Source organism: Pipistrellus hanaki, assembly GCF_964339955.1.
Source record: "Pipistrellus hanaki genome assembly, chromosome: 6".
NCBI classification, from domain to species: domain Eukaryota; kingdom Metazoa; phylum Chordata; class Mammalia; order Chiroptera; family Vespertilionidae; genus Pipistrellus; species Pipistrellus hanaki.
In genome coordinates this window covers 23287628-23315127 of record NC_140508.1, presented here as the reverse complement: position 1 = coordinate 23315127, position 27500 = coordinate 23287628, and the positions used below count along the sequence as shown (strand labels likewise).

At 38.7% G+C, this 27500-nt stretch overlaps 2 protein-coding genes across 7 annotated transcripts in view; one reads left to right on the top strand and one right to left on the bottom strand.

Moving 5' to 3' along the window:
• Positions 1-124, bottom strand: part of ESF1 (ESF1 nucleolar pre-rRNA processing protein homolog) — a 65676-nt gene extending 65552 nt beyond the window's left edge. The window contains exon 1 of the mRNA XM_084887627.1: positions 1-124. The gene's annotated coding sequence lies outside the window, so the exon portion shown is untranslated.
• On the top strand, positions 123-26929 carry NDUFAF5 (NADH:ubiquinone oxidoreductase complex assembly factor 5). 6 transcript variants are annotated; one of them, XR_014795319.1, is made up of 12 exons: positions 123-395; positions 974-1014; positions 2910-2973; positions 6288-6335; positions 7915-8018; positions 10289-10328; positions 12989-13186; positions 20461-20521; positions 23685-23781; positions 25950-26033; positions 26580-26662; positions 26821-26929. XR_014795319.1 is itself a non-coding variant. In XM_084887651.1 (11 exons), exons 1-11 carry the CDS (start codon positions 156-158, stop codon positions 26908-26910), a joined length of 1053 nt encoding a protein of 350 aa, XP_084743777.1. In that variant the 5' UTR covers positions 123-155; the 3' UTR covers positions 26911-26929. The 6 variants fall into 6 exon arrangements, 4 of the variants coding, with proteins under 4 accessions (XP_084743777.1, XP_084743778.1, XP_084743779.1 ...); XR_014795320.1 differs by having other exon boundaries at positions 25939-26033; XM_084887651.1 differs by lacking the exon at positions 23685-23781.
• The last annotated feature ends 571 nt before the right edge of the window (positions 26930-27500 follow it).

The following is a 27500-nucleotide window of genomic DNA, read 5'->3' as shown; positions in this document are numbered from 1 at the left end:
CTCCTAGGAGTCTTCCCCGAGCCTCACGTGGGAACCGCACCCACAATCCTCTGCGTGACCCTCCCCCGGAATGGCAGGCGACGTGGGCCAAACTACCTCCGCTTTCCCTCGCGAAGAGCTGCGGCGGCGCATGCGCGCGGCGGGCGCGCCAGCAAATGGCTCCATCCAGGGAGATGCTGCCGCTGACCCGGTTTTGGCTCCGGTGGCGGCGACCTCCGGTGGCGGGGATCCCGGGGAAGAACCTTGGTGTCCGGAAGGTCGCCTCTGGCGTCTCTCCCCCGAGCAGCGCCTCGCCTAGAGCCCTAAATATCTTCGATCGCGATTTGAAGAGGAAACAGAAGAACTGGGCGGCCCGGCAGCCTGAGCCCCTGAAGTTTGAGTACCTGAAGGAGGAGGTGAGTCCGCGGGGCGGGGGTGGGCAGCGCCGAGCCTTGGCTTAGGGCCGGAGCTCTGGCCGGGTCCCGACCGACCCCTTCTCGCCGCGTGACCTTGAGCAGCAAGCGCCCTGCCTTTCTGGGGCTCTATTCTAATCACGGAAGGGCTGGGCTCAGATATTTGTATTCATTCATTCATTCATTCATTCATTCATTCATATTGCTTGAATTATAGATATGTCCAGGGCAAAGTAGACCGCTGTCCTCAGTGGATTTCATTCTTGTGAGAGGCGAGACAGACAGTGAACAAAACACTGATGTCAGCAAAGAAGTAAGGTGAGATAATGAAGTGAAGTGGTGCAGTGACTCCATGGTCAGGGAAGGCCATCGACATGGCAGACGATCTAATGAAGCACCCTGAGCTTAGCTGATTTGGCTCAATGGATAGAGCGTTGGCTTGCGGATAGAAGGATCCCAGATTCGATTTCGGTCAAGGGCACATGCCCTGGTTGCTGGTTCTGTTCCTAGTAGGGGGCATGCAGGAGGCAGCTAATCAATGATCTTAACTTGTATACATCATTGTCTCTTCTATCCTCCAGGTTGGAAGTCGGATTGCGGACCGTGTATATGACATAGCCAGGTAGGTGGTGATGTATACATAGCAAAATACAGTCAACTTTGACTGGAGACTTGAGAGATTAAATGATGAGGGTTTGATATCTGGAATGACAGAATATGGTTCTCTTTCACCAGTGGTTCTCCAGTTGTGTACTGGTGTTCTATATTTTTGACATACGACTCAACAGAACTTGAAAAGGGACTCTTTTGGTCCCAACAGGAAAAATGTTATTAGTGAGTAAAATTTTAAGTTTTCTTGAAACAACTTTTCATAAGCCTATGTTCTACAATTAGATGTGCCCTGATTTAGTATGGCATGGTAAATTTAGAGAAGACAGCATAATACAAGGGATAAGCGTAAGGGTTCAAACTGACTGAATTCAAGTTTTGACTTCTGCTTTTTAGTTGGATGATCTTGGGTTAACTTACTGAACTCTGAACCCTTAGCATACTTCTGAACCTGGTAAGACTGCAATAAAAGTGAGCTATTATTTAGTTGGTGTTTTTGTTTTTAGTTTAACATATGATATTTCATGGTATTTCATATGGTGATATCTAAGTCATCAGAAGTAGAAATAATTAGTATGTTCCTAAAAGGTATGTGGAATATTTTTTTAAATATATATTTTTATTGATTTCAGAGAGAAAGGAAAAGGGAGAGAGAGATAGAAACATTGTATATAATAAAAGCCTAATATGCTAAGTGTCCAGTCGACCGGTCAGCTGTTCAACCAATCAAAACATAATGTGCTAATGATATGCTAAGGCTGCTCAACTACTCCCTATGAAATCAGTGACCACCAGGGGGCAGACAGTCAACCAGTTGACCAGTCTTTATGATGTCCACTTACCACCTGAGGGCAGTCGCTCTGACCAGTAGGTTAGCTTGCTGCTGGGCTCTGGCCAATTGGGACTGAGTGAGACAGGCTAGACATGCCTTGGAACTCTCCTGTGGTCCCTCCCCACCTGGCCAAACTTCTGTGTCCCTCCCTGGCCCCGATTGTGCACCAGTGGGGTCCCTTGGCCTGGCCTTCACCCTCTTGCAATCCAGGACGCCTTGGGGAATGTTGGAGAGCCAGTTTCAGCGTGAGGCATAACGACTGATCACTATGATGCTCATTGACCACCAGAAGGCAGACACTCAATGCAGGAGTTGCCCTCTGGTGGTCAGTGCATTCCCACAGGGGGGTACCTCTCAGGCAGAAGCTGGGCTCATGGCTGGTGAGCACAGTGGTGATGGTGGGAGTCTCTCCTGCCGCCTCGGCAGCGCTAAGGATGTCTGACTGCTGGCTTAGGCCCATACCCCGTGGGGAGCAGCGGGCCTAAGCTGTCAGTTGGACGTCCCGCAAGGGTTCGTAAACTGAGAGGGTACAGGTCGGACTGAGGGATCCCCGCCCCCCTGAGTCCACAAATTTCGTGCACTGGGCCTCTAGTTAAGGGAGACTCATTGATAAGTGGCCTGCTGTGCAGCCCATATTGGGGATCGAACTCGCGACTTGGGAATCGAACTGTGACTTCCTGTCCTGGTTCATAGGTCGATGCTCAACCACTGAGCCACACCAGCTGGGCTCATGTTAATCTATATACACTTATTTTTATTATTTCTCTGCATATATTATCAAATTAAAATACACTCACTAAATTTATTATTTGAATTCATGTCAAGGAGCAACCATATGGAAAGCCAGTTGACTGTGATATCCTATGAATGGCTAGACCAGATAGATTTTTTCTGTCTGGTATGTTTTTTGGTACTTACAGCTTGCAAGGCAGAAAAGAGAGATGATAAAACTTTTTGAAAGTTGCACTCACTTACAAATTATTTCTTAGTGAATTATAAGCAAAGTTAGATCTTAATAATTATTTTATGAATTGTATTATTATAGACAAAACATAACTTCTGTGTCTATTTTTTAGAGATTTTCCCCTTGCTTTGGATGTCGGTTGTGGAAGAGGTTACATAGCACAAAATTTGAATAAGGTATATTTATTATTTAATTTATTTTGAGAAATAAAATTTGCTGATTTTAAGGAAAGAATTTCTTAATCTATTACATTTGGATTATATCAGAATTACTAATTTTTTTAAGTGGTTGAACTAATGGTTGTGTGTGTCCCTTCTTAAGTATTTTTCCTTAAAATTGCTTTTCTTTACTTTGAATGTATTTTATACAGTGTTCCTAACTATAGCTTTTTAAATGTATATAAGATATGTTGCTCTTTATTTCTACTTTGTGCAAATGTTTTTAATAATTCACAGTAAAATCCAATTGACATTTATTTAAAGAATGTGATTAAGCTAATATTTTAGCTAGGAAAAATATTAATTTTAGTGTGATAAGTATCCTTTATTAATGTTTATACCATTTTATTTTGCATTTTCTAATTCAACCATAAGTCTTTATTTATTAGTTTAATGCCTATGTGTAAGCCACTTATGGATACAGATTAAGGTAGGATTTTTATGTAAAATCTACTTACAGTAGAAAAAAACATACACTTGGGTCAGGAAACAGGTAAAGATATGTGTGAGGCTCCACTGTTGTTGATAGTAGTAAATGCCACAGAAATGGTACAATTATTACACTGCAACAGGAGTTAAGGGAAAGAAAAAAAATCAGTAAGGGTTCATGTAGTCAAAGACCTCTAAAAAGGTACAGAATCTGACCTGGGATTTAAAAGAAACTGAACTGGTGTTTCATAGGCATTGGAAGTAAAGGCATGGCTGGAGGAAAGGCTCAGAGGTCGAATACTGTAGGGTGTGATGTAGTGATGTTGAAGGAGGATTAATTTTATGATGGTATGCAAGAAGGATTGAAGAAGGAAGATGATAAGAAATAGACCAGTTAGAGGGCTGTGTTAAAGGAAGTGCAGACAGGACTTGCCATCTGTATGGAGGCTGTAAGATCTGAAGTAAGGGATGTATTAAAGAGACCTAGTAGAATCCACAAAACTTGATGACTGATTAGATATGGTGGGCCTGTCAAATCAATTCTTCTAGTTGCTCAGGTTAAAAGACTTATTCATTGATTCCTCTTTAAAAAATATTGTTTAAAAATCTTCATTGTTGAAACTATTACATATGCCTCCCGTTCCCCCACTTTGACCTCTTCTATCCCTGGTGTTCATCAGTGCATGCGGCCCTGATATGAGTAACCTGCACCCAATGGTGTGTTGGCATTAGCTCACACTTGCTTATGAGAGCTGATTATTAGCATCTCTTCCCGGCTCCGTGTCCAGTGACATCGTATTGATAGTTTGAAATCAGCCATTGTGGGAGTATTTGCACCATGGAAATGAATGTATGTACTTAGAAGATTGACATTATTACATTATTTCTGACATTATTGACATTATTGATAGAATTACTGACATTATTGACAGCCAGTTATTAAATATTTACCAGCACTCTACTGCTTCCACCCCAAGTCTATATGCTGCTCCAACTCTGGGGACTGCTACCCTGACTCCAAGTCTCTTAATTTACATTTTTGAGTGAAAGATAGGGGTAGATATTCTGGTTGGCCTATTTCACCCCTGGCATTAGTGTACTGGAGCCTATTGTGTCACCTCTCTTCCCAATTCCACATTTAGCTCCATCATGTTGGTCGAATGAAATCCTCTGTTGGAGTAGTTACACCATGGAAACTGACAGACACTACAACTCAGGGGCCCCTTTTTGGAGAGCTTAGAGTTAAGCATTTGTCTGCATACCAGTTGTCCTCAGGTGGCCAGGTAACTGTAGGCTGACCTTTCCAAGTTCTGGGAAGGGAAGTTTCTTTCTTTCTCTTTCTTTCTTTCTTTCTTTCTTTCTTTCTTTCTTTCTTTCTTTCTTTCTTTCTTTCTTTCTTTCTTTCTTTCTTTCTTCCTTCCTTCCTTCCTTCCTTCCTTCCTTCCTTCCTTCCTTCCTTCCTTCCTTCCTTCCTTCCTTCCGTTCTTTCCGTTCTTTCCTTTCCTTCTTTCCTTCCTTCCTTCCTTCCTTCCTTCCTTCCTTCCTTCCTTCCTTCCTTCCTTCCTTCCTTCCTTCCTTCTTTCTTTCTTTCTTTCTTTCTTTCTTTTAGGGAAGTTCTTTAAGAAGTGGATGTGGGTGAAGTGGAAAGGATTGACATATCTAGCAGAGGATGGGAACGAGTAGAAAGCAGTGATGTTTCTAGGAGCCATTAACAGGTAACGTGAAGTAGGTCTGAGTGCAGACAGACTGTAGTTGGTGCTTAGGTTAGAGAAATAGTCTTCATAGAGCAGTGAAAGTGGAAATTGAGGAGAAAGACATTAGTAAGAAGTGGGATTGTGGATTACAAACAACAACTTGAAGGTGGTTAAAGGATAATTTTCAAGATTGGGAGGCATCTGCTGTTTCAAGAAGGTAGAGATAGGTATGGAGGGAGCTGGAGAACATGATGGTGTAATTGGAAAGAAATATGGTGTCCTTTCCTCTTTGAAGGAAGGGAGGATAAGTGAAATAGGGAAAAGAAAGCCACTTATTATCTTCCTCCTTCCCCCTCACTATCTGTGTTTAAATATTTTTTTTACTCTGTGTAAGCTCTGAATGAACAACTAAAAGGCTGGAAAACCAATGCAAGCCTTTGGTGGCACAAGAGTGGAGACTAGCTCATGGCATACTGTGCTTTGGAAAAGTCAATACATATGCCTAACACAGTGGAGTAAATTAAAGATGTTGATTATTTACACCTGTGTTCTTTATTTAATTAAATATAGTTAAATATATTAAGTATAATAGGTTGGATGCTTATATTTAAACTAGAGGCCCAGTGCATGAAATTCTTTTGGGGGGAGGTAGGGTGTCCCTTAGCCCAGCCTGCACCCTCTTGCAATCTGGGACCCCTTGGAGGATGTCCAACATCATAGCTACTGATCAGGCCTAAACTGGCATTCAGACATTCCTCTTGCAATCGGGCACTGCTGGCTCCTAACCGCTCACCTGCCTGCCTGATCATCCCTAACCACTTTGCCTGCCTGCCTGATTGCCCCTAACCATCTCTGCCTTGGCCCCCAAAGCTGCGGCTTCATCCGGAATGACGTCAGGAAGCTTGTTCGGCTGTTCGGTCTCATTAGTGTATTATACTTTCATTATTATACAATAGATCTTTGTAACTTAATATGTGTTATTAAGGTATTTGTACCATAATGCTTTTATGCAGAAAAATATCCTTACAAAGCTGAAAATTAATCTGTAAATATCACATTCTCCTTTAGAATTTTCAACATTTGTTTTATTGTTACTGGATTTTTGTTTGTTTTTGTAACATTGGATCAGCTTTAATTATTTTATTGCAGGAAACTGTTGGAAAGTTTTTTCAAGCGGACATAGCAGAAAATGCTTTGGTAAGTAGCTTTTTAATACACTTTTGGTATTTGGTCTCTTGGTTTGATTTTTAGTTCTTTGTTTCTTTATTTTTATTTCCTTTGAGATGAAAATAATTTTTTTTCCCTGATTATAAATAACAACACGAAAAGGAACTAAATAATTCAGGACCTATAAAGGCAAAAAGGAAAAAAAAAAATCACCCTAGTTCCATCACTCAGAGGCATCTTCTGGTGACATTTGGTCTCCACCACATTGGGATGTTTAACTGTCCCTAATATACGGTTTTATACAAACGCTTATGCTAACATGCTATGTTTTCAAAGACTATCATTCTTTTATATCAGTGAATGACATACACACACTGTCTTTTAAATTGGATATGTAGTATTCCAATATATGAATATTCCATGGTTTATTTAGCTAAATTTATATTGCAGTACAGTTATATTTCTAGTTTCTTAATAACCAACACTGTGATGAACGTAATCATAAAAAACAACCTTGTGTGTTTTATTTATTTTCTCCCTGGCATTAAATTCCTAGTAATAGAATTTACGGATTCCAGATAGACTTTAGGAAGACTGAATAACCATATTAAATGAAAATACTCTTTTCTTCTTCTTTTTGGCAACATTGTCTTTGCAAATCTGATAGAAAGTGAAATCTTGTTATTTTTATTTGCATTTCTTTGATGTCTGGTGTGACCAAATCACCATTGATATCTTTTGGCTACTGATATTTGACTATTATTATTTTTTAATTTGTGAATTTTATAATTTTGTGATGTGTCTGTACCTATACTTTACCTACTTTACCCTTGACATGTTTTTATTTTAAGTCGTTTTTATTCTAGCTTATTTTTTAGGGATATTAATCTTTCATTATATATGTCATAAATATTTCCCCAAGTGTGTTGTTTACATTATTTACGCTTTTTAGAACTTTTTGATTAGTTTATCATCAAGTATATCAATCTTTTCCTTTATAGTTTCTGCCTTTTAAGTCATGTTTACTTAGGCATTTTCATCAAAGAGTATAAAAATGTTCACCAATATTTTCATCTAGTACTTCTTTTAAAATATATATATATATTATTGATTTTCTACAGAGAGGAAGAAAGAGGGATAGAAAGTTAGAAACATCGATGTGAGAGAAACATCGATCAGCTGCCTCCTGCACACTCCCTACTGGGTATGTGCCTGCAACCAAGGTGCATGCCTTTGACTGGAATCGAACCTGGGACCTTTGAATCCGCAGGCCAATGCTCTATCCATGAGCCAAACTGGCTAGGGCTCATCTAATACTTCTGTGGCTTCAGTTATTCTACTTAAACTTTTAGCTTTCTGAGATTTGTTTCAGTGTGAGATAAGTGTCCTATTTATATTTTGCCAACCAGCTTACCAGTTTTTTTCCTGGTCTTAAATGTAATTTAAGAAATATTTTTTGAGTGCCTTCTTTGTGGCTCCCTTTTTCCCCCCCAGAAGGGATAGACACTGACAAGAAATATAACATGACTTAGGTTTAAACAAACAGTGATTGTGTTAATAATTAAGATTTTATAAATGTGGTTTTTAACTTCTATTTTTTAACCATTAGAAAAATACCTTAGAAACGGAAATTCCTACTGTCACTGTTTTAGCTGATGAAGAATTCCTTCCTTTCAGAGAAAATACATTTAACCTGGTGGTTAGCAGTTTAAGGTTGGTAATTTATTTGTACTTTTAAAAAATAGGTGTTATAAATAAAATAGATAAGGGAGTAAATTCTTAATGTTTTTTTTTTGTTTTGTTTTGTTTTTTTAAGTTAGAAACCTGGTCTTCTTTGATAAAAACTGTATGATTTCTCTGGTAAAGAATTATGGCTCCCTAATAGAGATAATATGATATAGTACCTCAATGTTCAAAAACTCACTAGAGGCTTGGTGCATGGATTCATGCATAGGTGGAGTCCCTTGGCTTTTCCTTATATATATAAAACCCTAAGTGACTGTCCGACTGTTTGACCAGTAGCTATGACACACAAAGGGACTGTGCCGAAACCGGTTCTTGGGTGACTCACCCTGCAATTGGGTTCCCTCCTCTCTGGTTCCAGGTGCATCATCTGAGAACCACAGCTGCCAAGTCACCACAGTTTGTCAGCTTCTGCATTGAGCATCTGCCCCTGGTGATCATTGTGTGTCATAGTGACTGATCAAACAGTCGGACAGTCACTTAGGCTTTTATATATATAGATTTTGGTAAATAAGGAAAAGCTAGCATTTCCTCCTATTTTAATTCTTTGTCTACATAGAAATATAGTCCTCGGGATTACTTTGTTCTTTCTACCATGTCTTTCCACACTTATTACACAAACATGTATTATAAATATTTATTGGGGGGGGAAAAATATATATATATATATATATATATATATATTTATATAGAAGGCTAATATGCAAAGTGTCCCCTCGGGAGTTCAACCAGGAGACCAAGAGTTTGATTGCTAGCTATCACATGTGCTGACCACCAGGGGGTGGCAGAGAACGAAGGAAGGTCCTGGCCGGCAGCTGAAAGGACCCTATCAGCCCTGATCGCTGACCAGGCCTAGGGACCCTACCCATGCACGCATTTTGTGCACTGGGCCTCTAATAGATTACAATATGCAAGGCAGTGAGCTAGATGCTTTAGGGGAATGCCAAAATGAATTCAGACAGGGATCCTGTCCTTAAAGAATTAGTGTCTAATAAAGAAAAAATATTCTAGTCAGATTTTCTTTCAAAGATTCAACATGCTCAATACAACCCTTTTGATAGCTGTTTTTCAAATGGGTGGACAGTCATCAGTTTGCTCATTACTTTGCCAGTGTTAGCACTAGAAAACCTGTGTCCCTGAACACTCCTCAGTCCCAGGCAAACTGGGAGAGTTGGTCACCTTTGCTGTTTCCTTTCCTTCCTTCCTTCCTTCTTTCCTTCCTTTTATTTCAAATATATGTTTATCACTTTCAGAGAGGAAAGGAGAGAGAGAGAGAGAGAGAGAAACATCAATGATGTGAGAGAATCATTAATCTACCACTTCCTGCATGTTCCCTGCTGGGTTTAAGCTCACAACATGGGCATGTGCCCTGACCTTCTAGTTCATAGGTCCACACTCAAGAACTGAGCCACACTGGGCACCTCTGCTGTTTTCTTCAGTGAGTTTGTAACTTCTTCCCTGTTTGTTGAGGTGTGCTTAGCAAACTTAGAAAAGTATTCAGAATCTGTCATGAAATGAAAAACATTTCAGAGGCTTGGTCTAAGACAGGTGTGGTGAACCTTTTTTCTGCAAGACACTTACGTTGTTTCCACATCTTGACTGTTGTGAATAATGCTGCACTGAACATGGACGTGCAGGTATCTCTTTGAAATAAAAAGTGTTTTCATTTTCTTCAGATATATACCTAGAATTTCTTTGAGTTTTATGGTAGTTCAATTTTTAATTTTTTTTGAGGAGCCTCTAGACTATTGCATGGTGGCTGTACCAGTTTACATTCCCACCAATAGTGTACAAGGGTTCCCTTCACTCCACATTTTTGCCAGCATTTATTGTTTCTTGTTTTTGTTTTTTCCATAGTAGTTATGTTAATAGATATAAGGTGTTGATAACTCAAATGACATGCATTTCCCTAATGATTAGTGATGTTGAGCATATTTTCATATACCTGTTGACCATTTGTATGTCTTATTTGAAAAATTTACTTTATTCAGCGAAGAATAATTGCACATAAAATCATATCGACAAAGTGAAACGCTATCACATTTTCTAGTGTGACAGAAGGAAAGTTTTTCCCTGAGCATATTTTTAAAAACCTGTATAAAATCAGTCAGTGAATTTTGATATGCAATTTTAAACTTAAAATTAAGTCCTTTTTTATGGTTTGTCCTTATATTAGTGATTCTTATGCTAATTAATTACATGAATTAAGCTAGAAAAAAATACATGTTTTCATTCTTTAGTTTGCATTGGGTGAATGACCTTCCTCGAGCACTTGAACAGGTAAGAAATTTAATGTTGATTCCAGTAGCATATGTTATTATATTTATTATTAGAAACTTATAGATGTTTTTGTTTTCACATGGAAACTTATAGATGTTTCCCATTTATACATCTGACAATTGGAAATTAAAGCAAATCAATTAAGTATTTATTATATATTCTGTGGGCTGGATATGCTTGGTGCCTTTGACATATTAAATACATTGGGTGATTTCCCCCCAACCCTGCCAATTCAAAAAATCTAGTATGAAGATATTTAAATATTTATGAAGACTCTGGTAACTTGTACAAGGTAATATTGATATTACAAGACTTTTTCTGATTGTTTTTTTTTCTCCTTAATTGCCTATAAATTTTTTTGTGAGTACTAATTTATTTATATTTGTATCTTCCTCATGCCTTTACTTAGAGAGTTCTCACTAGATGTTGGTTGGCTGGTATTTATCAGCGAATAGCTGAGTGGTAGGTAAAAGGCAGATCACTCTGGCTTGGTTCTGCCAAGAAAGCTTCAAGAGGAAGGGATTACTTGAACAGGGCCTCAGAGGGTAGGTTAGGTTTGGAGTGGGAAGACAAGACATTCCAGAAAGGCAGAATCGGGATAGGTGCGAGGTACAAGAGCCAGGAGCATGAAAGGACCAAGAGGAAGCCTCTTTGGAGGATTAGCTTGGAGATGAGGTATACTGGGACCAGATTTGGGAGGATTTGGTGACAATAAGGAATTTGGAGTTTATTCTTTAGGCAGTTCAGAGTCACTGGAGAATTTTGAAGAGTAAGGTGACATGATTAAACAACTAGATGGCAGGATAATAATAACTATATGTGAAGCACATACCATTACAATCACATTGTTCAACCAATGTGTTAAATAACTGTGCAAGATGTCTTCCTTCTGTTGATTGGAAAGCTGTTGCCAGAAGTTGGTTCAATTGAAGTGAGATTGTTTCAGTGTTCCGCCTGAGATAAACTAAACGTAGGTGGGAATGATAGGAGTGAAAAGGAAGAGAGAGTTATTTAGGACTCTGCAAAGGAAGAATCCATGGTTTAGTGGCTGGTTAGATCTGAAGATCAAAGAGAGGGAGGAGTTGAAGTTCTGAGTCTGGATACTTGGGAGAATAATGAGTAAAGTAAAGGGGAAAATTATAGTGATCAGATAAAGGAAATAGAAGATGATAATTAACAGAAATGTGGCAATTGTAAAAGGGAGGGCTTAAGAACCAATATGTGTTGGACGTGCAGGGGAATGAGTTTGCCAGGAGACAAATGTAAATGGCATAGTAAGTTGAAGATGAATTTAGAGTTCTAAGAAGATGTACAAGCTAAACATAAGGTTTGGAAAATAATCCTTGTGAAATCCATGGGAATTGATAAGCCCTCTGAAGTAGAGAGAAGCTGCAGAAGCTGAGGACTAAATGTTAGATACATGTTATGTTAGAGTCTGGTGACTGGAGAAGGAAATAAGTCTAAAAGGGCAGAAGGGAAGAAACCAAGGATTTTGCAGTTTGCTTATTACTAGTAGTGTATTATAAATGCTTCATGTTTTATAATATTTTGTAATATAAAATATATAATTAAATAATATTTTTAATATAAATTCAAGATGGATACTCTGATTAGAAGAGCCTGCTGTGATTTGGGTCCTGGTTCACTTCAGATGTTCCTCATTGTAGAGAATAGCCAGTTAAAGCGAGTTACCGATTGTAGGTCTAAGAGGGTCATGAGTAAACATTGGTGATTCTGGAATTCCTTCTAACCACTACTTTGCTTTAAGTTACCAATTAAAGTGTTTTTGTTCTCAAGCTAGAAAGTTAGTTACTTCTCCTGAAGGAAAGCTAATGTGTTTCCAGGTTAATGTTGAGAATCATAATGGTTTCTTTATAAATTAGCTTTTTCTGCATATCAAGCCACCCCAGCTTAGTGATTTAAAACAACAATTTATGTAGCTTATGATTTTTGTGGGTTGGGAATTTGGGCTAGACTTAGGAACTTCTTCTGCTTCTGATGTGGCTCACCCATGTGGTTGTGATCCATGACTAGATTGTTTTGGATCTTGCTGGTCAAGAATGGGATGCCTGGCTTATCTCTGCTCCTCATGTCCCTCATCTTTCACCAGGTTAGCTTGTTCACCACATGGTAGCCACACAGGCTCCAAGAAAGGAGATAGAGGTGTGCAAGGCCATTTGAGACCTCAGTTTGATACTGACGCACTGTCACTTGCCCTTGCTTTGCCGAAAGCAGGTCTCAGGCCAGCCCAATTCAAGGAGGGGGGGAGTAGACTCCATCTCAGAATGGCATTTCAGAGGACACAGACACAGAGGGAATTGTGACTTTTGCAATCTTCTACACTATATATATATTTTTTTCTTTTGCTATTTTCCTGAATATAAAAATAAGTTTTCTATTAGTAAAAAATTTGAAAGCATATAACATTTTACAGATACTAATACTATTAATACATGTATTGTCTATCTTTACAACAATGTTAAGTATAATGCCTTTCTGATAGTTGTTGCCTTAGGTGTTATTTATTAAACTATCTGACCATTAATTTGACAAAATAAGAATGTAATCACAAGGTAATGATTTAGACACCATATATTTATTCTTTTACCATTTTTATATATAACATTTTGAAAAGTTTTGTTGTCTTGTATTTATTACAGATTCATTATGTTTTAAAACCAGATGGAGTTTTTATTGGCGCGATGTTTGGAGGCGACACCCTGTATGAACTTCGGTGTTCATTACAGTTAGCAGAAACGGAAAGGGAAGGAGGATTTTCCCCACACATTTCTCCTTTCACTGCTGTCAATGACCTCGGACATCTGCTCGGGAGAGCTGGCTTTAATACACTGACTGTGGTAACTATCAGGAGTCTCGAATAACCCAATAATCACACCGTTCAGTAACAGCTTCTCATTTTAAAGGTAGACAACTGTAGGTATTAACAGCATTATGGGAAGGTTTTAGCACTTAATCTATCACTCTCTTTTGTTTTCTTTTTTTTTAATCTTAGCTATTTTTTTAAAATTAAATTATCATCTGTGTACATATCTTACTATTGCCCTCTCCCTCCCATACATACCCTCCCTCCCCAGAGTTTTGTGTTCATTGGTTGTACTTATATGCATGTATACAAGTCCTTTGGTTGATCTCTTATTCTTTTGTTTTCTTAATCCTCATCCAAGGATATGTTTGGTTGGTTGGTTGTCTTAAAATTGATTTTAGAGAGAGAGGGGAAGGGAGAGAGAGAGAAGCCATTGATAGGTTTCCTTCTGAATGTGCCCTGACCAGGGATTGAACTAGCAACCTTGGAATGTGCCCTAAATGGGAATTGAATGCAGTATTTTGGTGTACAGGATGGTCTTCCAGTCAACTGAGCCACTCAGCCAAGGCTCTCTTTCTCTCTTTTTAAATTTAGTGTATATAAACACATCTTGATTGATACAAGATAGGAATGTAAATGTTTAATATTTGTTATCTGAATAGTAGCTCAAAAACTATGTACCTCAGTTAATAAGGAGGTTATTTTCTTTAAAAAACAAAAACAAAAAACACCTTTATTGTTGAAAGTATTATATAGGTCCTCCTTTTTCCTCCATTAACCTCTTCTAGCCTGCTGCCTCCCTCCCCTGCCCCTGGCCCTCACCACCCCATTATCTGTGTCCACGGGTTATGAGTTTTTAGATGCATACAAGTTCATTGATTGATCTCTTCCCATCCACCCACTTCTGCCTTCCCTCTGAGGTTATGTTATATGCATGAATACAAGTCCTTTGGTTGAACTCTTACCCCTCTCCCCACCTTCCCTCTGAAGTTAGACCATCTGTTCGATGCTTCTTTGTCTCTGGGTCTATTTTTTAGAATTGGTTTATTTGGTTCATTAAGGAGACTATTTTCTAAGACATAGTACTGCTCTATAGAATCTTCAAATGCAGAGGTTGGTGTAATGTGAGCGTTAAAGCATTCCAGTGATAGGTGCCAGGGCTGACCAGCAGACCCTAGTGATGGATAAATGGTTACTCTGACACAGGATTGCTGTGAAAGACAGGACTAAGGGACTGCCTGGCTATAGGACAGACAGCCTCTGCCTCTTCAGAGATAAACTTTTTTTTTTTTTTTTTTTAATATATTTTTATTGATTTCAGAGAGGAAGGGAGAGAGAGAGAAGCATCCATTCTCTCTGATCGGCTGCCTCCTGCTTACCCCGCACCGGTGATCGAGCTAACCACCAGGGGCATGTGCCCTAATGGGGAATCGAACCCGGGACCCTTCAGTCCTCAGGCCAACGCTCTATCCACTGAGCCAAACCGGCTTTGGCTTCACAGATAAACTTTTGAGATAAAGTTTATCTTTTAGATACACTCCATAGGATAAGTAATCTTAGAGGACATATGTGTCTGCAGTGTTCTTTATGCAAGGACACCTAAAGATTCAACATAATGATTCTGGTAAACAGCAAGGGTCCTTCGGAAAGGTCAAGGAACAATTAGGGGTGGCAGCCTTCTGCCAACTTCCCTTTTCGGAATTTCCATTTTACAGACTTTCCAACCAAGTCTCCTGTGCTTGCTTCCATACAGATAGGAAAAGAGGTTGTACAGGAATTTACAGCACTACCTCCACCTCCAGACCCTTAGTTGAAATAGTGCCATATGAAGCAGCCATGACAGAATGTGCACAAGGCCTAGGGTTAGATCAGGATTAGAAAAGGTAGGATGGGGGATGTACTCCATCAGGGCTGAAGAGATCTGGAAAGCAGACCCACAAGCCATCAGGGCACAAGAAACATGGAATCAGCATGGTACATTGTTGTCTGACAGGTGTCATTTGGATCCTTACCTTGACCCTTTACTAGCTAAAGACATTTAGGGAATTTACTTCACCTCTCTGAGCATTCTTTTTTCTTTTTATTTTTTTAATGCGAATGTTACTCACCTTAGATGGCTGTTAAAATTAAATAAGATAAAGGGTGTGAAGTGCCTGTATTTCAGTAGGCAGGGGCTCAATAAATAGTAGCTTCTGCCTTCCTCTTTCCCCCTCATCTTCCCCTAGCACTTTCCAGACTAAGGCTTCCGACAGGGGTTCATGTGTAGAGAAAAAGATTACCCCCTTCCAAATCCTTTCAATAGCAGAGTAATTCTGAAAAATGCCATTACTGCCTTCAGAGATAGGTTGAGTAGACTTTCCATCATTTTCCAAACCCTTCAAGGCCTAGAAATATCCCTAAACCTAATTAGATGAAATGGGTCTTGAAGAAAAGCTCCTCATTACATAATTTGGATGATAGTCTGTCTTAAAACCATTTGTTTAAGGTGATTTAATGTGAATATATTTCATAAAATCAGGCAACCAGAAATGAATTGTCATATCCGTCCTTGTTTTGAAAGAAAGGAGGGGCATAGACCAGGGCCTCTGGTGGAAAGAGGCTTTCGGGGAAGGAAGAGGCAGTAGGCTAGGAACTAATACCAACCCTTAAGATTTCACAGTTCAGTCTTTTGTCAACTCTTAAATGGCATGAGCCAATAGAAACTGCATTCTGACATGGTGGGCAGCTAAAAATGGAAAACTGCTTCATATGAGGGTTCTGGTTTATAATTAAAGCAAACACTCTTAATGTAGGCAATTAATTGTACATTGAGGAATCATTATATAATTTTAATGCATTTTTAATTATATAAGTAATAATACCAATATATTGGTTGTGAACATTGTACTCTACAGATAAAGTGAAAGTCTGTCATTTTCCTCTTAGTCCCCCAAATCTTAGTTCTCTCCTGAGATCAACACTTCTCAAAAAATTTGGTCTTATGATCCCTCTACACACTTATTGTGTGAGCCACGTACTGCATGGTTCAGGGTTCAGGATCTGGAGAAGGGCCGCGCACAAATGACAGATATGAGACAAAAAATAATAATTTGGAAATATTGGGGGCCAGGTGAGAAGCCCAATGCAAGGGGAAGGACTTCCACTGGTGCCCAGGCCTTGCCAACGTTTTATTCAATTTTGGATACTCATATAGCCCTTAGTCAGGCAGGCAATTCTGGTAACAGACAGACTATCTTAAAGGTCAGTAAATATTAGAAAGATTTACTCTGGGACTATTTGGTCAGGTAATTGCTTGAGCCACCATTGTCTGGACTAAACAATCGGTGTATAGCTCTGGCCCTTGCCAGGGCTCAAGGTTCACCAGCATTCCAAGCTCCTTGTTGACACGTTTCTGATAGTGAAGAAAATGGGTGGCTTCCTACACTTATAATTATTGAGGATCTTAAAGGGTTTTTGTTTATGTGGGTTAGAGCTATCAATATTAGCTTATTGAAATTAAAACGGAATTTTAGTAATTATTCATTTAAAACTAACAATAATATACCAATTATATGATAATATCTATTTTTTTGTGAGAAAGACCTGTATTTTCCAGAAGTAAAAAAAAAAATTTTTTTTTTGAGTGAAAAGAATGTCATTGCTTTGCAGTTTTACATATTTCTTTAATGTATGGCATAATAAAAGCTAGAGTCTCATGTCTGCTCTGCATTTACATCAATTGTAATATCACATCATGTAACTTCTGAAAAATCCTATTGTATTCTTAGAGAATGGAAGATGAAAAAGGCAGATAGCATTTTAGTATTATTATGAAAATAGTTTGACTTCCTGAAGCATCAAAAGGGCATCCAAACCACATTTGAGATCTAGAAGTAGCTATTGTCATCAGTTTTGTGTGTAATGTTCCAGATTTTTAAAAATAACAAATACTCTACCATACTATATATAGACATGCATGCAAATATATGTATATATTTCTGAAACTTACTTTTCATTCTTAATGGAATATTTTAAATTGATTCCCAAATCAATGTGAATATATTTCCACTAACTTCTATGTATTGTTCTCTAATATGACTATATCGAAGTTTTTTTTAACTACTAGAGGCCCGATGCACGAAATTCGTGCAAGAGTAGGCCATCCTTCCCCCAGTGCCAGCACTGGCTTCCCTCTGGCACCCGGGACCTTGGCTTCCCTTGCAGCCATGGTTTCATCCGGAAGGACGTCTGATCTAATTAGCATATTACAATTTTATTATAACAGATTTTCATAATGAACAGCATTTAGGTTTGTTTCAGTTTTTTGTTGTTGATTCTTTTGAAACAATTCTGAAATGACTATCACAGTATTGTGTTTTTTTATGACAAACATTTATTGAATACTTTCTGTGTGCCAGGCACTATTTCAGGTACTTTGGATGTAGCAGTAAAATAAACAAAAATCCCTGCCTGATTTTCTTGGGTTTATAGGTGGAAGCTTTTGGTGCATCCCTCTGTGGGCTGTGTGCACAGCCTTGTAGGTAAGCCTTGATTGTTGTTGGCATCACTAGGAGGAATTAACCTCCAGGCCAATTGGCTGTGAGGGTCAGCTGTGTCTACAGTGGGAGAACTCTGTGCTGGAGACACCCTTATGAGCCAAGACTTGCTTCAGTGGGGCTTTGGTGCTCACTGAGTCTGCCTCCTGAGTGTATCCCTTATGGATCTGAGGAGTTGTAATTTGGATGGTACCAGTCTGATCCCTGGGTACACTGGCTCTTGGATCTCCAAGGAGGTGCTAATTTATCCTGTGCCTGAGGCCACCCAGCAGGAGCTATGGAGATATCTGCAGATTCCTCTTCTTTGTTTGGGTTTTGGAGGTGCCCAGATGAGGTCCAGCTGTGAAGCAATGCAAGCTGCTGTGGCTGCCTTGGGCCTTCTTTTGTATATTCTGGGTCTCTCTGACTCAGCTGCAGTTTGTTAGGTAAGTTTAGATTTCAAAGGACCAAGCAAAAGCCTCTGCACACAGCTTGTATGGGGCGGAGTCTCAGTGGGGAGCAAACAGCAATGGCTTCTTGTCAGCCTTGCATTAAGAGACCCCTGGGTCTCAGTGTCCCTTAGTAATCACTGCAAGCACCTCTGAGAGAAGGCCACCCTTAAGTTCCGCCCACTGCCAGACAGTCCATTTTCTACCCGTTGAGTCTGGGTCTCCAGAGTTTCGTCTGAAACGAGTTCAGAGCAGTTGGGAGCTTGTATCTCCCTCTGGATTGAAAAAGCCAGCTGCGTACTCAGTGCCCAGCCCTCTCTGTGCACATGCCTTCGTACCTCTGCACTTTATTTCCGCAACTCCTGTGAGTCTCAGTGTGCTTTTCTCTTCCCTTCTAGTTGTAGAAAATCCACTTAGCCAGCCTTCCTGTGGTTCTGGATGGTGTCCGTTTTGTCTTTTAGTTGTAGTTTTGAAGTTGTGCGAGGCAGCAAGTTCAGTTGTTTACCTATGCCACCATCTTGGTTTCTCTCTCCAGAATAATTTTCATGTTCTTCTCCAAACATGAACTGAACAACTTAAACATTAATATAATACAAAAATATTTGTGTATAATCTTATTTATAGTTTCCAAAATTAGAGAATTGCTGATTTAATAATAAATTTGTTCCTTGAGACACATACACTGTCTCTAAAGTGCTGTATTAACATTGCACTCTAATTCATTTTCTAAAAACCCATCCAAAAAAGCTTTTATATAATCAATTATAGAGGTTTATGTTGCATACAGCATTAGATATATTGCTTTTATACTGCTGTAATTTCCTATTTTTAAGTGAAATTAAGTTAAATTAAAGCCAAATAGTTATATTTACATTTATATGACCCTCTTAGTGAATTATTTTCAGAGTCATTTGGCATTCTAAATAAAGCTCATTTCCTTTTAGGACCAAGTGCCAGACTAGTATATTAGGAGGAAATGCAGGTGGTCCATCTTTATTTCAATAAGGCCTTTGACAAAGCTATTGTGGTACTCTGATTGAGATGAAGACAGTGCTTTTAGATTGATTCACTGAAGAATGGTTTTCAAAGGATATTGCTTAATGGCTGCATATCAGCTTGGAAGAAATTTTGTTTTTAATTTTAGGATCTCTTTTTAAAAATAGTTAGTTTCTTAATGTAGAAAAATATGTAAAAGAAATGAATTACCCAAGGACTGTCTTGTTAAAAAGTTCACACACAAACTGTTTTATGCATTTAAAAAAAAATTTTTTTAAAGTAAACCCTGGTTGCTCAGTTAGTTGGAGCATCATCCTGTACACCAAAAGATTTAATTCTTAATCAGAACACTTACCTAGGTTGCTGGTTCGATCCCAGTTGGGGATCGTGTGGGAAGCAATTGGTCTATGTTTTTCTCTCACATGGATATTTCTCTCCCTCCCTCCCTTCCTTCCTTTCTCTCTCTCTGAAATCAGTAATAAAAAAAATACCCTCAGGTGAGGATTAAAAAGAAAAACTGAAAACAATCTTAATGTCTATTAATAGAGAAATGATTAAATAAATTTAATGAAATAGTACACAGCTATTAAAAAAGAAATCCTATATGTTTATAGGGGAAGATCTCCAAGATGTTATTTTCTATAAAAACCAAGAATGCAATATATTTAGAAAAAGAGCAAAAGAGTATGTATGTATGTATGTACACATATACATATATAGTTGCCTATGTAGGTTTTAAGTGATATAATTGTATTTGGGTCTATGGGGGAAAATTGTTCTGAAAGGAGGTATAAGACAGTTAACAAAGGTTATCTTTGGGAAGAAGGACAGAATATCAGAAGTCAGGAGGAGGAAACTTCTTTTCACTTGTGACCTGCTCTGTATTTATCGCATTCTCTCTATACATTTTTTATTTCTTTTTAGGTGGTTAAGGTTAAAAGCTTTTCTGAAGCCTTTTGATTTTAAAAAAGAATCAGCCTAAAATAATCCAAAGAAACATATTTTGGGGTGAAATCCTGTTCCACTACACTCTCCTGGCAGAATTTTTAGATGTGAATAAGAGGATAATGGTTTGCAGAGCACAGAATGGACTGATTCTATGTTGTTCCCAGAGAAAGAATTAGAATTAGTTGATCGAGTTTTAGAAAGTATTCTCTTAAAATGGCAAATATTTATTCTGCAATTTGAAATCATCAAAAATCAAGCATAAGCCAGATGACATCTGTGAAGAATGTTGTAACTTAGAATCCTGCTTACGATGAGAGATTGGTTTGGGTAATTTCTGTGGCCTTTGGAATCTGGATTTTTTTGTATGATAAATGTCAAGTGAATATTTTCTTTTTTAATAGGACACTGATGAAATTCAAGTTAACTATCCTGGAATGTTTGAATTGATGGAAGATTTACAAGGTAAGGCACTTTAAAGCATTTTTACATTTCTCCAACAACACCAGGCACAGAACAGATAGTTAAATTTGTTTGGGTTGGGACTTTGCTAGTTGAGAATGACATAAAGACAAATGGATACAAAAGGTAAAGGGATTAAGAAGAATGGATTGGTAGTTACAAAATAGTCATAGGGTGTAAAGTACAGCTTAGGAAATATAGTGATTAATATTGTAATATCTGTATGATGCCAGGTGGGTATTAGAATTATCAGCCAGGCACTTTTTAAACTATATAAATGTCTAATCACTGTGCTGTACACCTGAAACTAATATAATATTGGATGTTCACTGTAATTGAAAAATTTAAAAATAATTCCAAGAGTGTAATTGAAATAATCTAAACTAGAAGGAACGGTACTTTGAAACAAAAGAAGAACAAACTAATGGATTGGCAAAAAGTAGAGGAGACATGCACAAGTGATCCCCAGGTGGTGAGAGAGTGATTATGATTGAAACACCAAGAACGCTGGAGCACTGGAGATGGTCAGCAGATGGGATATTTGTATTAATGATTTTGGAACATGTTGTAGGTGTGATGGAGAAGTCCATTAGTGGTGAGGAGACTAAGAAATCTTAGAGGCTGTGGTACTTGACACTGAAATCACCTGTGCTGGTGGCAGGACTTGGTTACAGAGGAAAATGGAACCAGGTGAACGACAGGAGGGCCTGGCAGCCTGATATTTGACAGCAGCAGGAGTTGTGGTCTCAGCAGGGCAAGGGTTTTAATAGGCAGAGAAGTAATGGCTTGGAAGAGTCTTGGACACAGATCCTGCCCCGGCCATGAAAGAGGCAAGATATGCAAAAATCTACCACTGGGGGATGCTGGAAAAGTGACTCTCAAAGGAGAGCCTCAACTTACCCCCAACCCCGGGAGCATTTGTGAGGTTTGATTCTTTTGTTACACAAATGCCATGAACAAGTATGGATTAAAGTGTGTTGTGTGAAACCAGGGAGCCTTCATCTGGACCTGAAAACTTAACGTGACTTAAAACAAGAGGATTATAAAAAGAAATACTTTGTTTACAGACTTATAGTTTTTTGTAAGTGTTATTGCACTTGATTCCCTCAACCACTCTCTGGTAACTACTTTCTGTCTGCGTTACAAATAAGAAAACGGAGTCCTAAAAGAAAACACTTACCTCCTAGTGAAAGAATTAGGTGCCAAACTCTTGCCTTCTTAACTCTTGCACTGGGACTCTCTTACCTGATTCACTGCTTCTCGTAGCTACTCATTCGTAGCAGTTCTCTTTGAGCCATTGTCCAACCTCCTTTGAGAATTACAAGGGGAAAGATGTGTAGTGGAAAACTTACTATTACAGTCATTATTTATTTATTATACTTCAGTACAGGGTTTGGCAGCCTTATCGTGGAGAGCCCAACGTGACAGGGAAGCAACCGTAACTCACACACTCCCTCCTGAGCACTGCCCCTAACTCTTGGCTCCCTCTGATCCCTGAGCCTCTTTACTGGAAAGCTTGAGAGATGATGGTATGCTGGTAATTTATCATTCAAATTGTTATGATAAGTGTACTTCTCAAATACAGCATTTATTTTTGTTCTGCTATACAATAAATGCTGTGCTCATGATTCATTTCAAGAAAGAAAAGAGAGACTAGAAATTAGACTTATCAGTTGAAAGAGGTTTCAACCTCCTAATTTGAAAATATAGTACTTACTCTGCCAGGTGCAGTTCTTTGAGATTTCCTAGTATCTAATTTTACAGATGAGCATATTGAAAAGTTAAGTATCTTGTCTGTGATCACAATAAGTCTGGAGTTATGATTGGAATCCGTAGTCTTATACTGGGTATTTGATCTATATGGTGTGTTTTTTTTAATTGACGTTGGATGTTCAATAAAATGCACTAATCTTAAGTGAACAGCGACTTGTATTTTTAACTGTCATCCAAATGAAGCTATAAACTAGAAGGTTGACTCGTACCCCCTCCCAGTTGATAACCTGGGTTTTAAATTGGTCATTATTTGGGGAACTGTTGTCCTTTATTTACCTTCAAGAGGTTTGGCCAATGCCCTATTTTTATTGTATAGTCTTTTACACAAATCATGTGTTTTAGTCTTAGATATTTCCTGTCCTTAGGAGGTTTAAGCGGAATTATTTAAAGATAACTTGTAAAAATGATATCTAACAAAGTAGATACAAACATTAACTGATTGATTTTGTATTCATTCACTTACCATTTATTGAGCATCTACCATGTGCCAACCACTGAGCCAGTGATGGGAATACATAGTACCTGATGTCAGGGAGCTTATGCTCTATAGAGAGACGGACATCTGTATTTAGCTGTAAAGTGAGATCGTTGTTTGTCACAGTGCAGGGAGAAATGAGAAAAAGCCCCTAAACTTTCTTAGGGGGTCAGGGATGCTTTTGCAGAAGAGGCAGCACCTCAGTTAAATGGGCTTGCCAGGAGAATGAAAGAGTGGGTGCAGGCTTGGGGCAGGGTGGGCATTGCATTCCAAGCCAAGAAAGTGGGCTGTGTAAAGTTAGAGATGTAAGAGGACCCACACTTCTCCACCTAAGGAACTGTGCAGTAACCCAGTACTGCTTGAACATGTAGAATGGGGAGATGATGGAAAATGATGCAGGGCAGTCCATCAGAGGCTTCTAGATTTTCTCAGGTGGGCCTGGTAGTATCTTGGAAGAATTTTGCACAGAGGAAAGACAGTCAGATTAGTGTGTCAGAGGGCTCACCCTGCAGCTATGTTTATGAGCATATTTATGAGGAAGATGAGACCAGAGCTACCATAGTTAACTGCCTGAGGAAATTGAGGCACAAAGAGAAGTCACCTGCTCATGGTGATGTATTTAGTAAATCATAGAGCCAGGGTTTAAACCCAGTGTAGCAGCCTGATTCAGATCCTGAAGTCTTTACTACCCTCTTGATGAGAGGTTGGAGGCAGCTGAGACAGGAAGAAGTGGTCAGGGGCTGAGTGGAGGAGGGAGAAGCGTGGGGGAATTCCAGGTGTGCGGCTTTGCAGGCTGGAAGATGGTGCTTCCTTCAAGTTGTTTTTTAGTATTTTACATTGCATCATACATTTTTTTTTTTTTTCTTCTTGATGGTTGTGGTGTTTCTCATTCAAGCTGCCATTATTATTAATTCACAGAAAAAAAGTCAAGAATGTTGACCTAACTTTACAAAACAAGTTGTATATCAGTGATGAATGCATGAAAAATTTTGGAGGCTATCACAGTAGTTTTAAGGTAAGTTCAGTTATTACTATTTTTTTTTTAGACATTACTCAGTAATTTTTTTAATAAACTGGAATAAATTAGATTTTTTTAATAAACAATTGAACTTAACCTTAAAAATACTGTGAGAGTCTTAATCAGTGACCTCCTTCCAGATTTTTCTGTTACACCCAAGTGCAGAGCTGCTCATGGGTCCCCATATGTGTTTCCGAGGGAGACTTCAGTAAAGGCCCATCAGGACATGTTAGGTTAGGAAGTGCTATAATTCCACTTTGAAGATCACAAAACTGAGTTTAGTAGAGATTAAATGACTTCGCTCCAGGTCACGGGAGGGTCAGATCCCTCAATCTTTGCACCCATCACAGGGCTTCTGCAAGGAGGGAGGTCAGGGTGGCTGTGCCTGACCCTATGAGGGGTGGGCTGCCCTGGCAGCAGAGTTGCTGACCATGCTGCATATTGGTGCTCTTGCATTCCTGTATCAGACAGAGCATTATGCCTAGTGATCTCAATTAGCAGATCCCAATAACAGTTATTTAGAAGGCATTTCTCAGAAATGCATTAAATATTTACATTTAAAAAGTGAAACCTGTTTTTCACAGGTGCTGCCTGTTATCTAATCATCATCAGTCATGGAAACCACAACCGTTATCAGCAATAGACTCTTCCAGTCTGAGTCCCAGTTTACCTATAGTTGATAATCATTATATAAAGAGAATGTTTTAAAAATTAGATTATGTAATGGGTCCAAAATGTTAGCATTGGGAGCCCGGGAGATCCTCTCGTCTGACTACCTTAAAGACCCAGAGCCATTGCTCAGATCATCTAGCTGCGTCATGACTGCAAGACTGAGATACACATTTTTCTTTCTGGTGATTAATCCGCTGGTTTGTCTGTTCTTCATGAATTGGGTTCTTATATTCACAGGATTTGGGGCATTGCTTTTAGTATTAGAGATTCATCGTTTTAGGGAATAATAGGAGCCTTTTAAGGGTTGGAGAGAAGAAAAAGGTTTACTTAGTACAGCAAATTTGTTGATTGTTTTCAATCAGAGCATTGAAAACTTGGAATATTATTTTTAAACTAATAAAGAGCATTGATGTTGAAAAGTTTATTGGTTTCTTTTTGAATGCAGAAAAACAAAACCAAGAAACTGATTTCTAGTCATGTAGTATCTAGATAGAGAATAAATATAAAGGATTTTGCTTTTGAAATCCTTTTAATATTGAGGACTAGTTTAAAATGTAGCCTTATAAAGTAATTTTATTTAAGTAAATGCATTAGGAAAAACCAAATGTAGCTTTTAGCTAGCAACTTGAAAGAAAGAAATCTAAAAGTGAATTTTAAAACATTAAGGAAAATGCCCCTGAAAAGAATGCACCTAATTTTTTTCCTAATTCAGGACTAGCAAAGTATTGTAAGATCTGAAAACACATTAGCTTTGGTATTATCTAATAAGTCTCGGAGCCCTTTTCTAGGTTTCATGAGCATATTACATTTATGGCTTAGAAGGGGTGAGGCATCATAACAGTGTCCTGTCCTCCTTTGAACAGCAGCTCAAAGGGGCATAAAATGTGGCATCCTTCAAAAGGCACTTGGCAGCTCCTAATGACTCACTGGGAGGGCCACTCACTTTGCTTCTTGCCCAACTGGCTTACTTACTTTATCTGTTTATTTATTTATTTGCTTATTTATTTAATCCTCCCCCAAAGATATGTTTATTGATTTTAGAGAGAGAAGGGTTGAGAGAGAGAAAGAGAGAGAGACAGAAAGACAGAGAGAGAAAAACATTGAAACTTGCCTCCCATTCGTGCCTGGACCAGGGATTGAACCACAACCGGAAACCTTTTGGTTTATGGGACAATACTCTGACCAGCCCCCCAGCTAGGGCCCTACCGGCTCACTTTACACCATTTCTGGCAAGTAAAGTATTTCAGGGGCTAACCTCCTGAAATGTGACTTCTTCTTCACTGTCTTAATACCCAGACACTCTAGGTAGTTTTGCCTTAGAGTCACTTAGAAAACTTACTACATTCGGAAAGCAAAATGAGATTATTTAGGATGTTTTACATGACTTAGAGCATGGTATACTATGGGAGGAGACAAGAGTAAATCTGTGGTATTGATTGAGCTGCTCAGGGTTTTTGCTGTATTATCTCCAACTGCCTGTAGTGTATTTTTAGGAATGGGTGAGAGTAACTGTGCCTGGAATAGAAAAGCTCTCCTGCACCGAGACACGATGCTGGCGGCTGCGGCGGTCTACCAAGGTAAGGGAGCCGGCCCTTCCGCCCCCAGGACTCACTGAGAAATGTGCCGGGTCATCTTTATCCCTTAACGTTGCCAATGCTTTTTCCTTTCCTGTTAAGCACCATCAGATTTCTTTTTTTTTTTCTTTTAATATATTTTTATTGATTTCAGAGAGAAACAGAAACATCAGTGATGAAAGAGAATCATTGATTGGCTGCCTCTTGCACACCCCACACTGGGGAGCAAGCCTGCAATTCAGGCATGTGACCTGACCGGGAATCAACCGTCACTTACTGGTCCATAGGTCAATGCTCAACCACTGAACCACCCCAGCTGGGCACCATCAGATTTCTTGTCCTCCCTTCCAAACTCAGATCCCGTGTCTCCATATCCCTTTCCAAACAGTCCTTACTCCTCCCCTACTGTCGGTTTCTCCGGTGTGGAGGCATTTTTAGAATCCCACAAGTTCCTAATATCCATTCTCTTTGGAGGATATGACTTTTGTTGAGCAGATTATTTTTCCTACTGGCATTTTTTCAGACTTTAACCAATGTTTGTCTTTATAGAAATGTATAGAAATGAGGATGGTTCGGTGCCTGCCACATATCAGATCTATTACATGATAGGATGGAAATATCATGATTCACAGGTAACAGTAAGACCAATCACTTTATGTGGGCTTATGTTTCCATTTGCTGTTTATTGTTTATTTACTTAGGGTGGGGGATGTTTAATAGCTTGAAGGGGTTCATTAGGACTACATATTTATCTATTTCTGATGTCTTTAATCTTTCTCATTAATTTTAGGCAAGACCAGCTGAAAGAGGTTCTGCAACTGTGTCATTTGGAGAGCTCGGAAAAATAAATCTTGTATCACAGGGGAAAAAGTCACAATAAATATTCTATTCAATGTTAACGTGGTCCAGAATTTTCATCCGAGATGGGTAACTTTCACATCCAAAATTATTACATTTTGAAGCAAGAAGCAATATACTAGCTATTTACTAACATATTTTTCAAATAATTAGAATAACCTAACACTATCTTTAGTAACCTTTTCAGTTTCTCATAGTTTCTCTTTTCTAGTGATTTGAGTGTCTTATTTACAGATTCAGCCCCAAAGCAAGAAGATATTTCTCCAAAAAAAAATCCACAAATATGTTCACATAAAAATCGCTGACTTGATGAGAAAACATTACACATGCTGACATTTTATACCTCTTTCTCCTGACCTGTTGTTTCTAAACGAGGACCATAGCAATGGAAATGAGGGAAGAACAAGTTGGTCGATTCTCTGGTGTTCTGGCTCATTTAGAATAGAAACAGACTTTTAATAATGACTGTTGTAAGATACTTACGCCAAAATTATTTGTCGCACTGCCGCTTTGTCATGAAGAGAACAGAGATTTATGTATTCTCCAGAGCTGCTAGGCAGTTTTTCACTTCAGAAGAATGTGTACCTTTATTGGATCCTTCCTCACTTGTTT

Coding starts and splice junctions, on each gene's coding strand:
- NDUFAF5 (XM_084887651.1), top strand. CDS start 156: ATGGCTCCATCCAGGGAGATGCTGCCGCTGACCCGGTTTTGGCTCCGG. Junction 2,974..6,287: donor TAGCACAAAATTTGAATAAG/GTATATTTATTA, acceptor ATTTTATTGCAG/GAAACTGTTGGAAAGTTTTT. Junction 6,336..7,914: donor ACATAGCAGAAAATGCTTTG/GTAAGTAGCTTT, acceptor TTTAACCATTAG/AAAAATACCTTAGAAACGGA.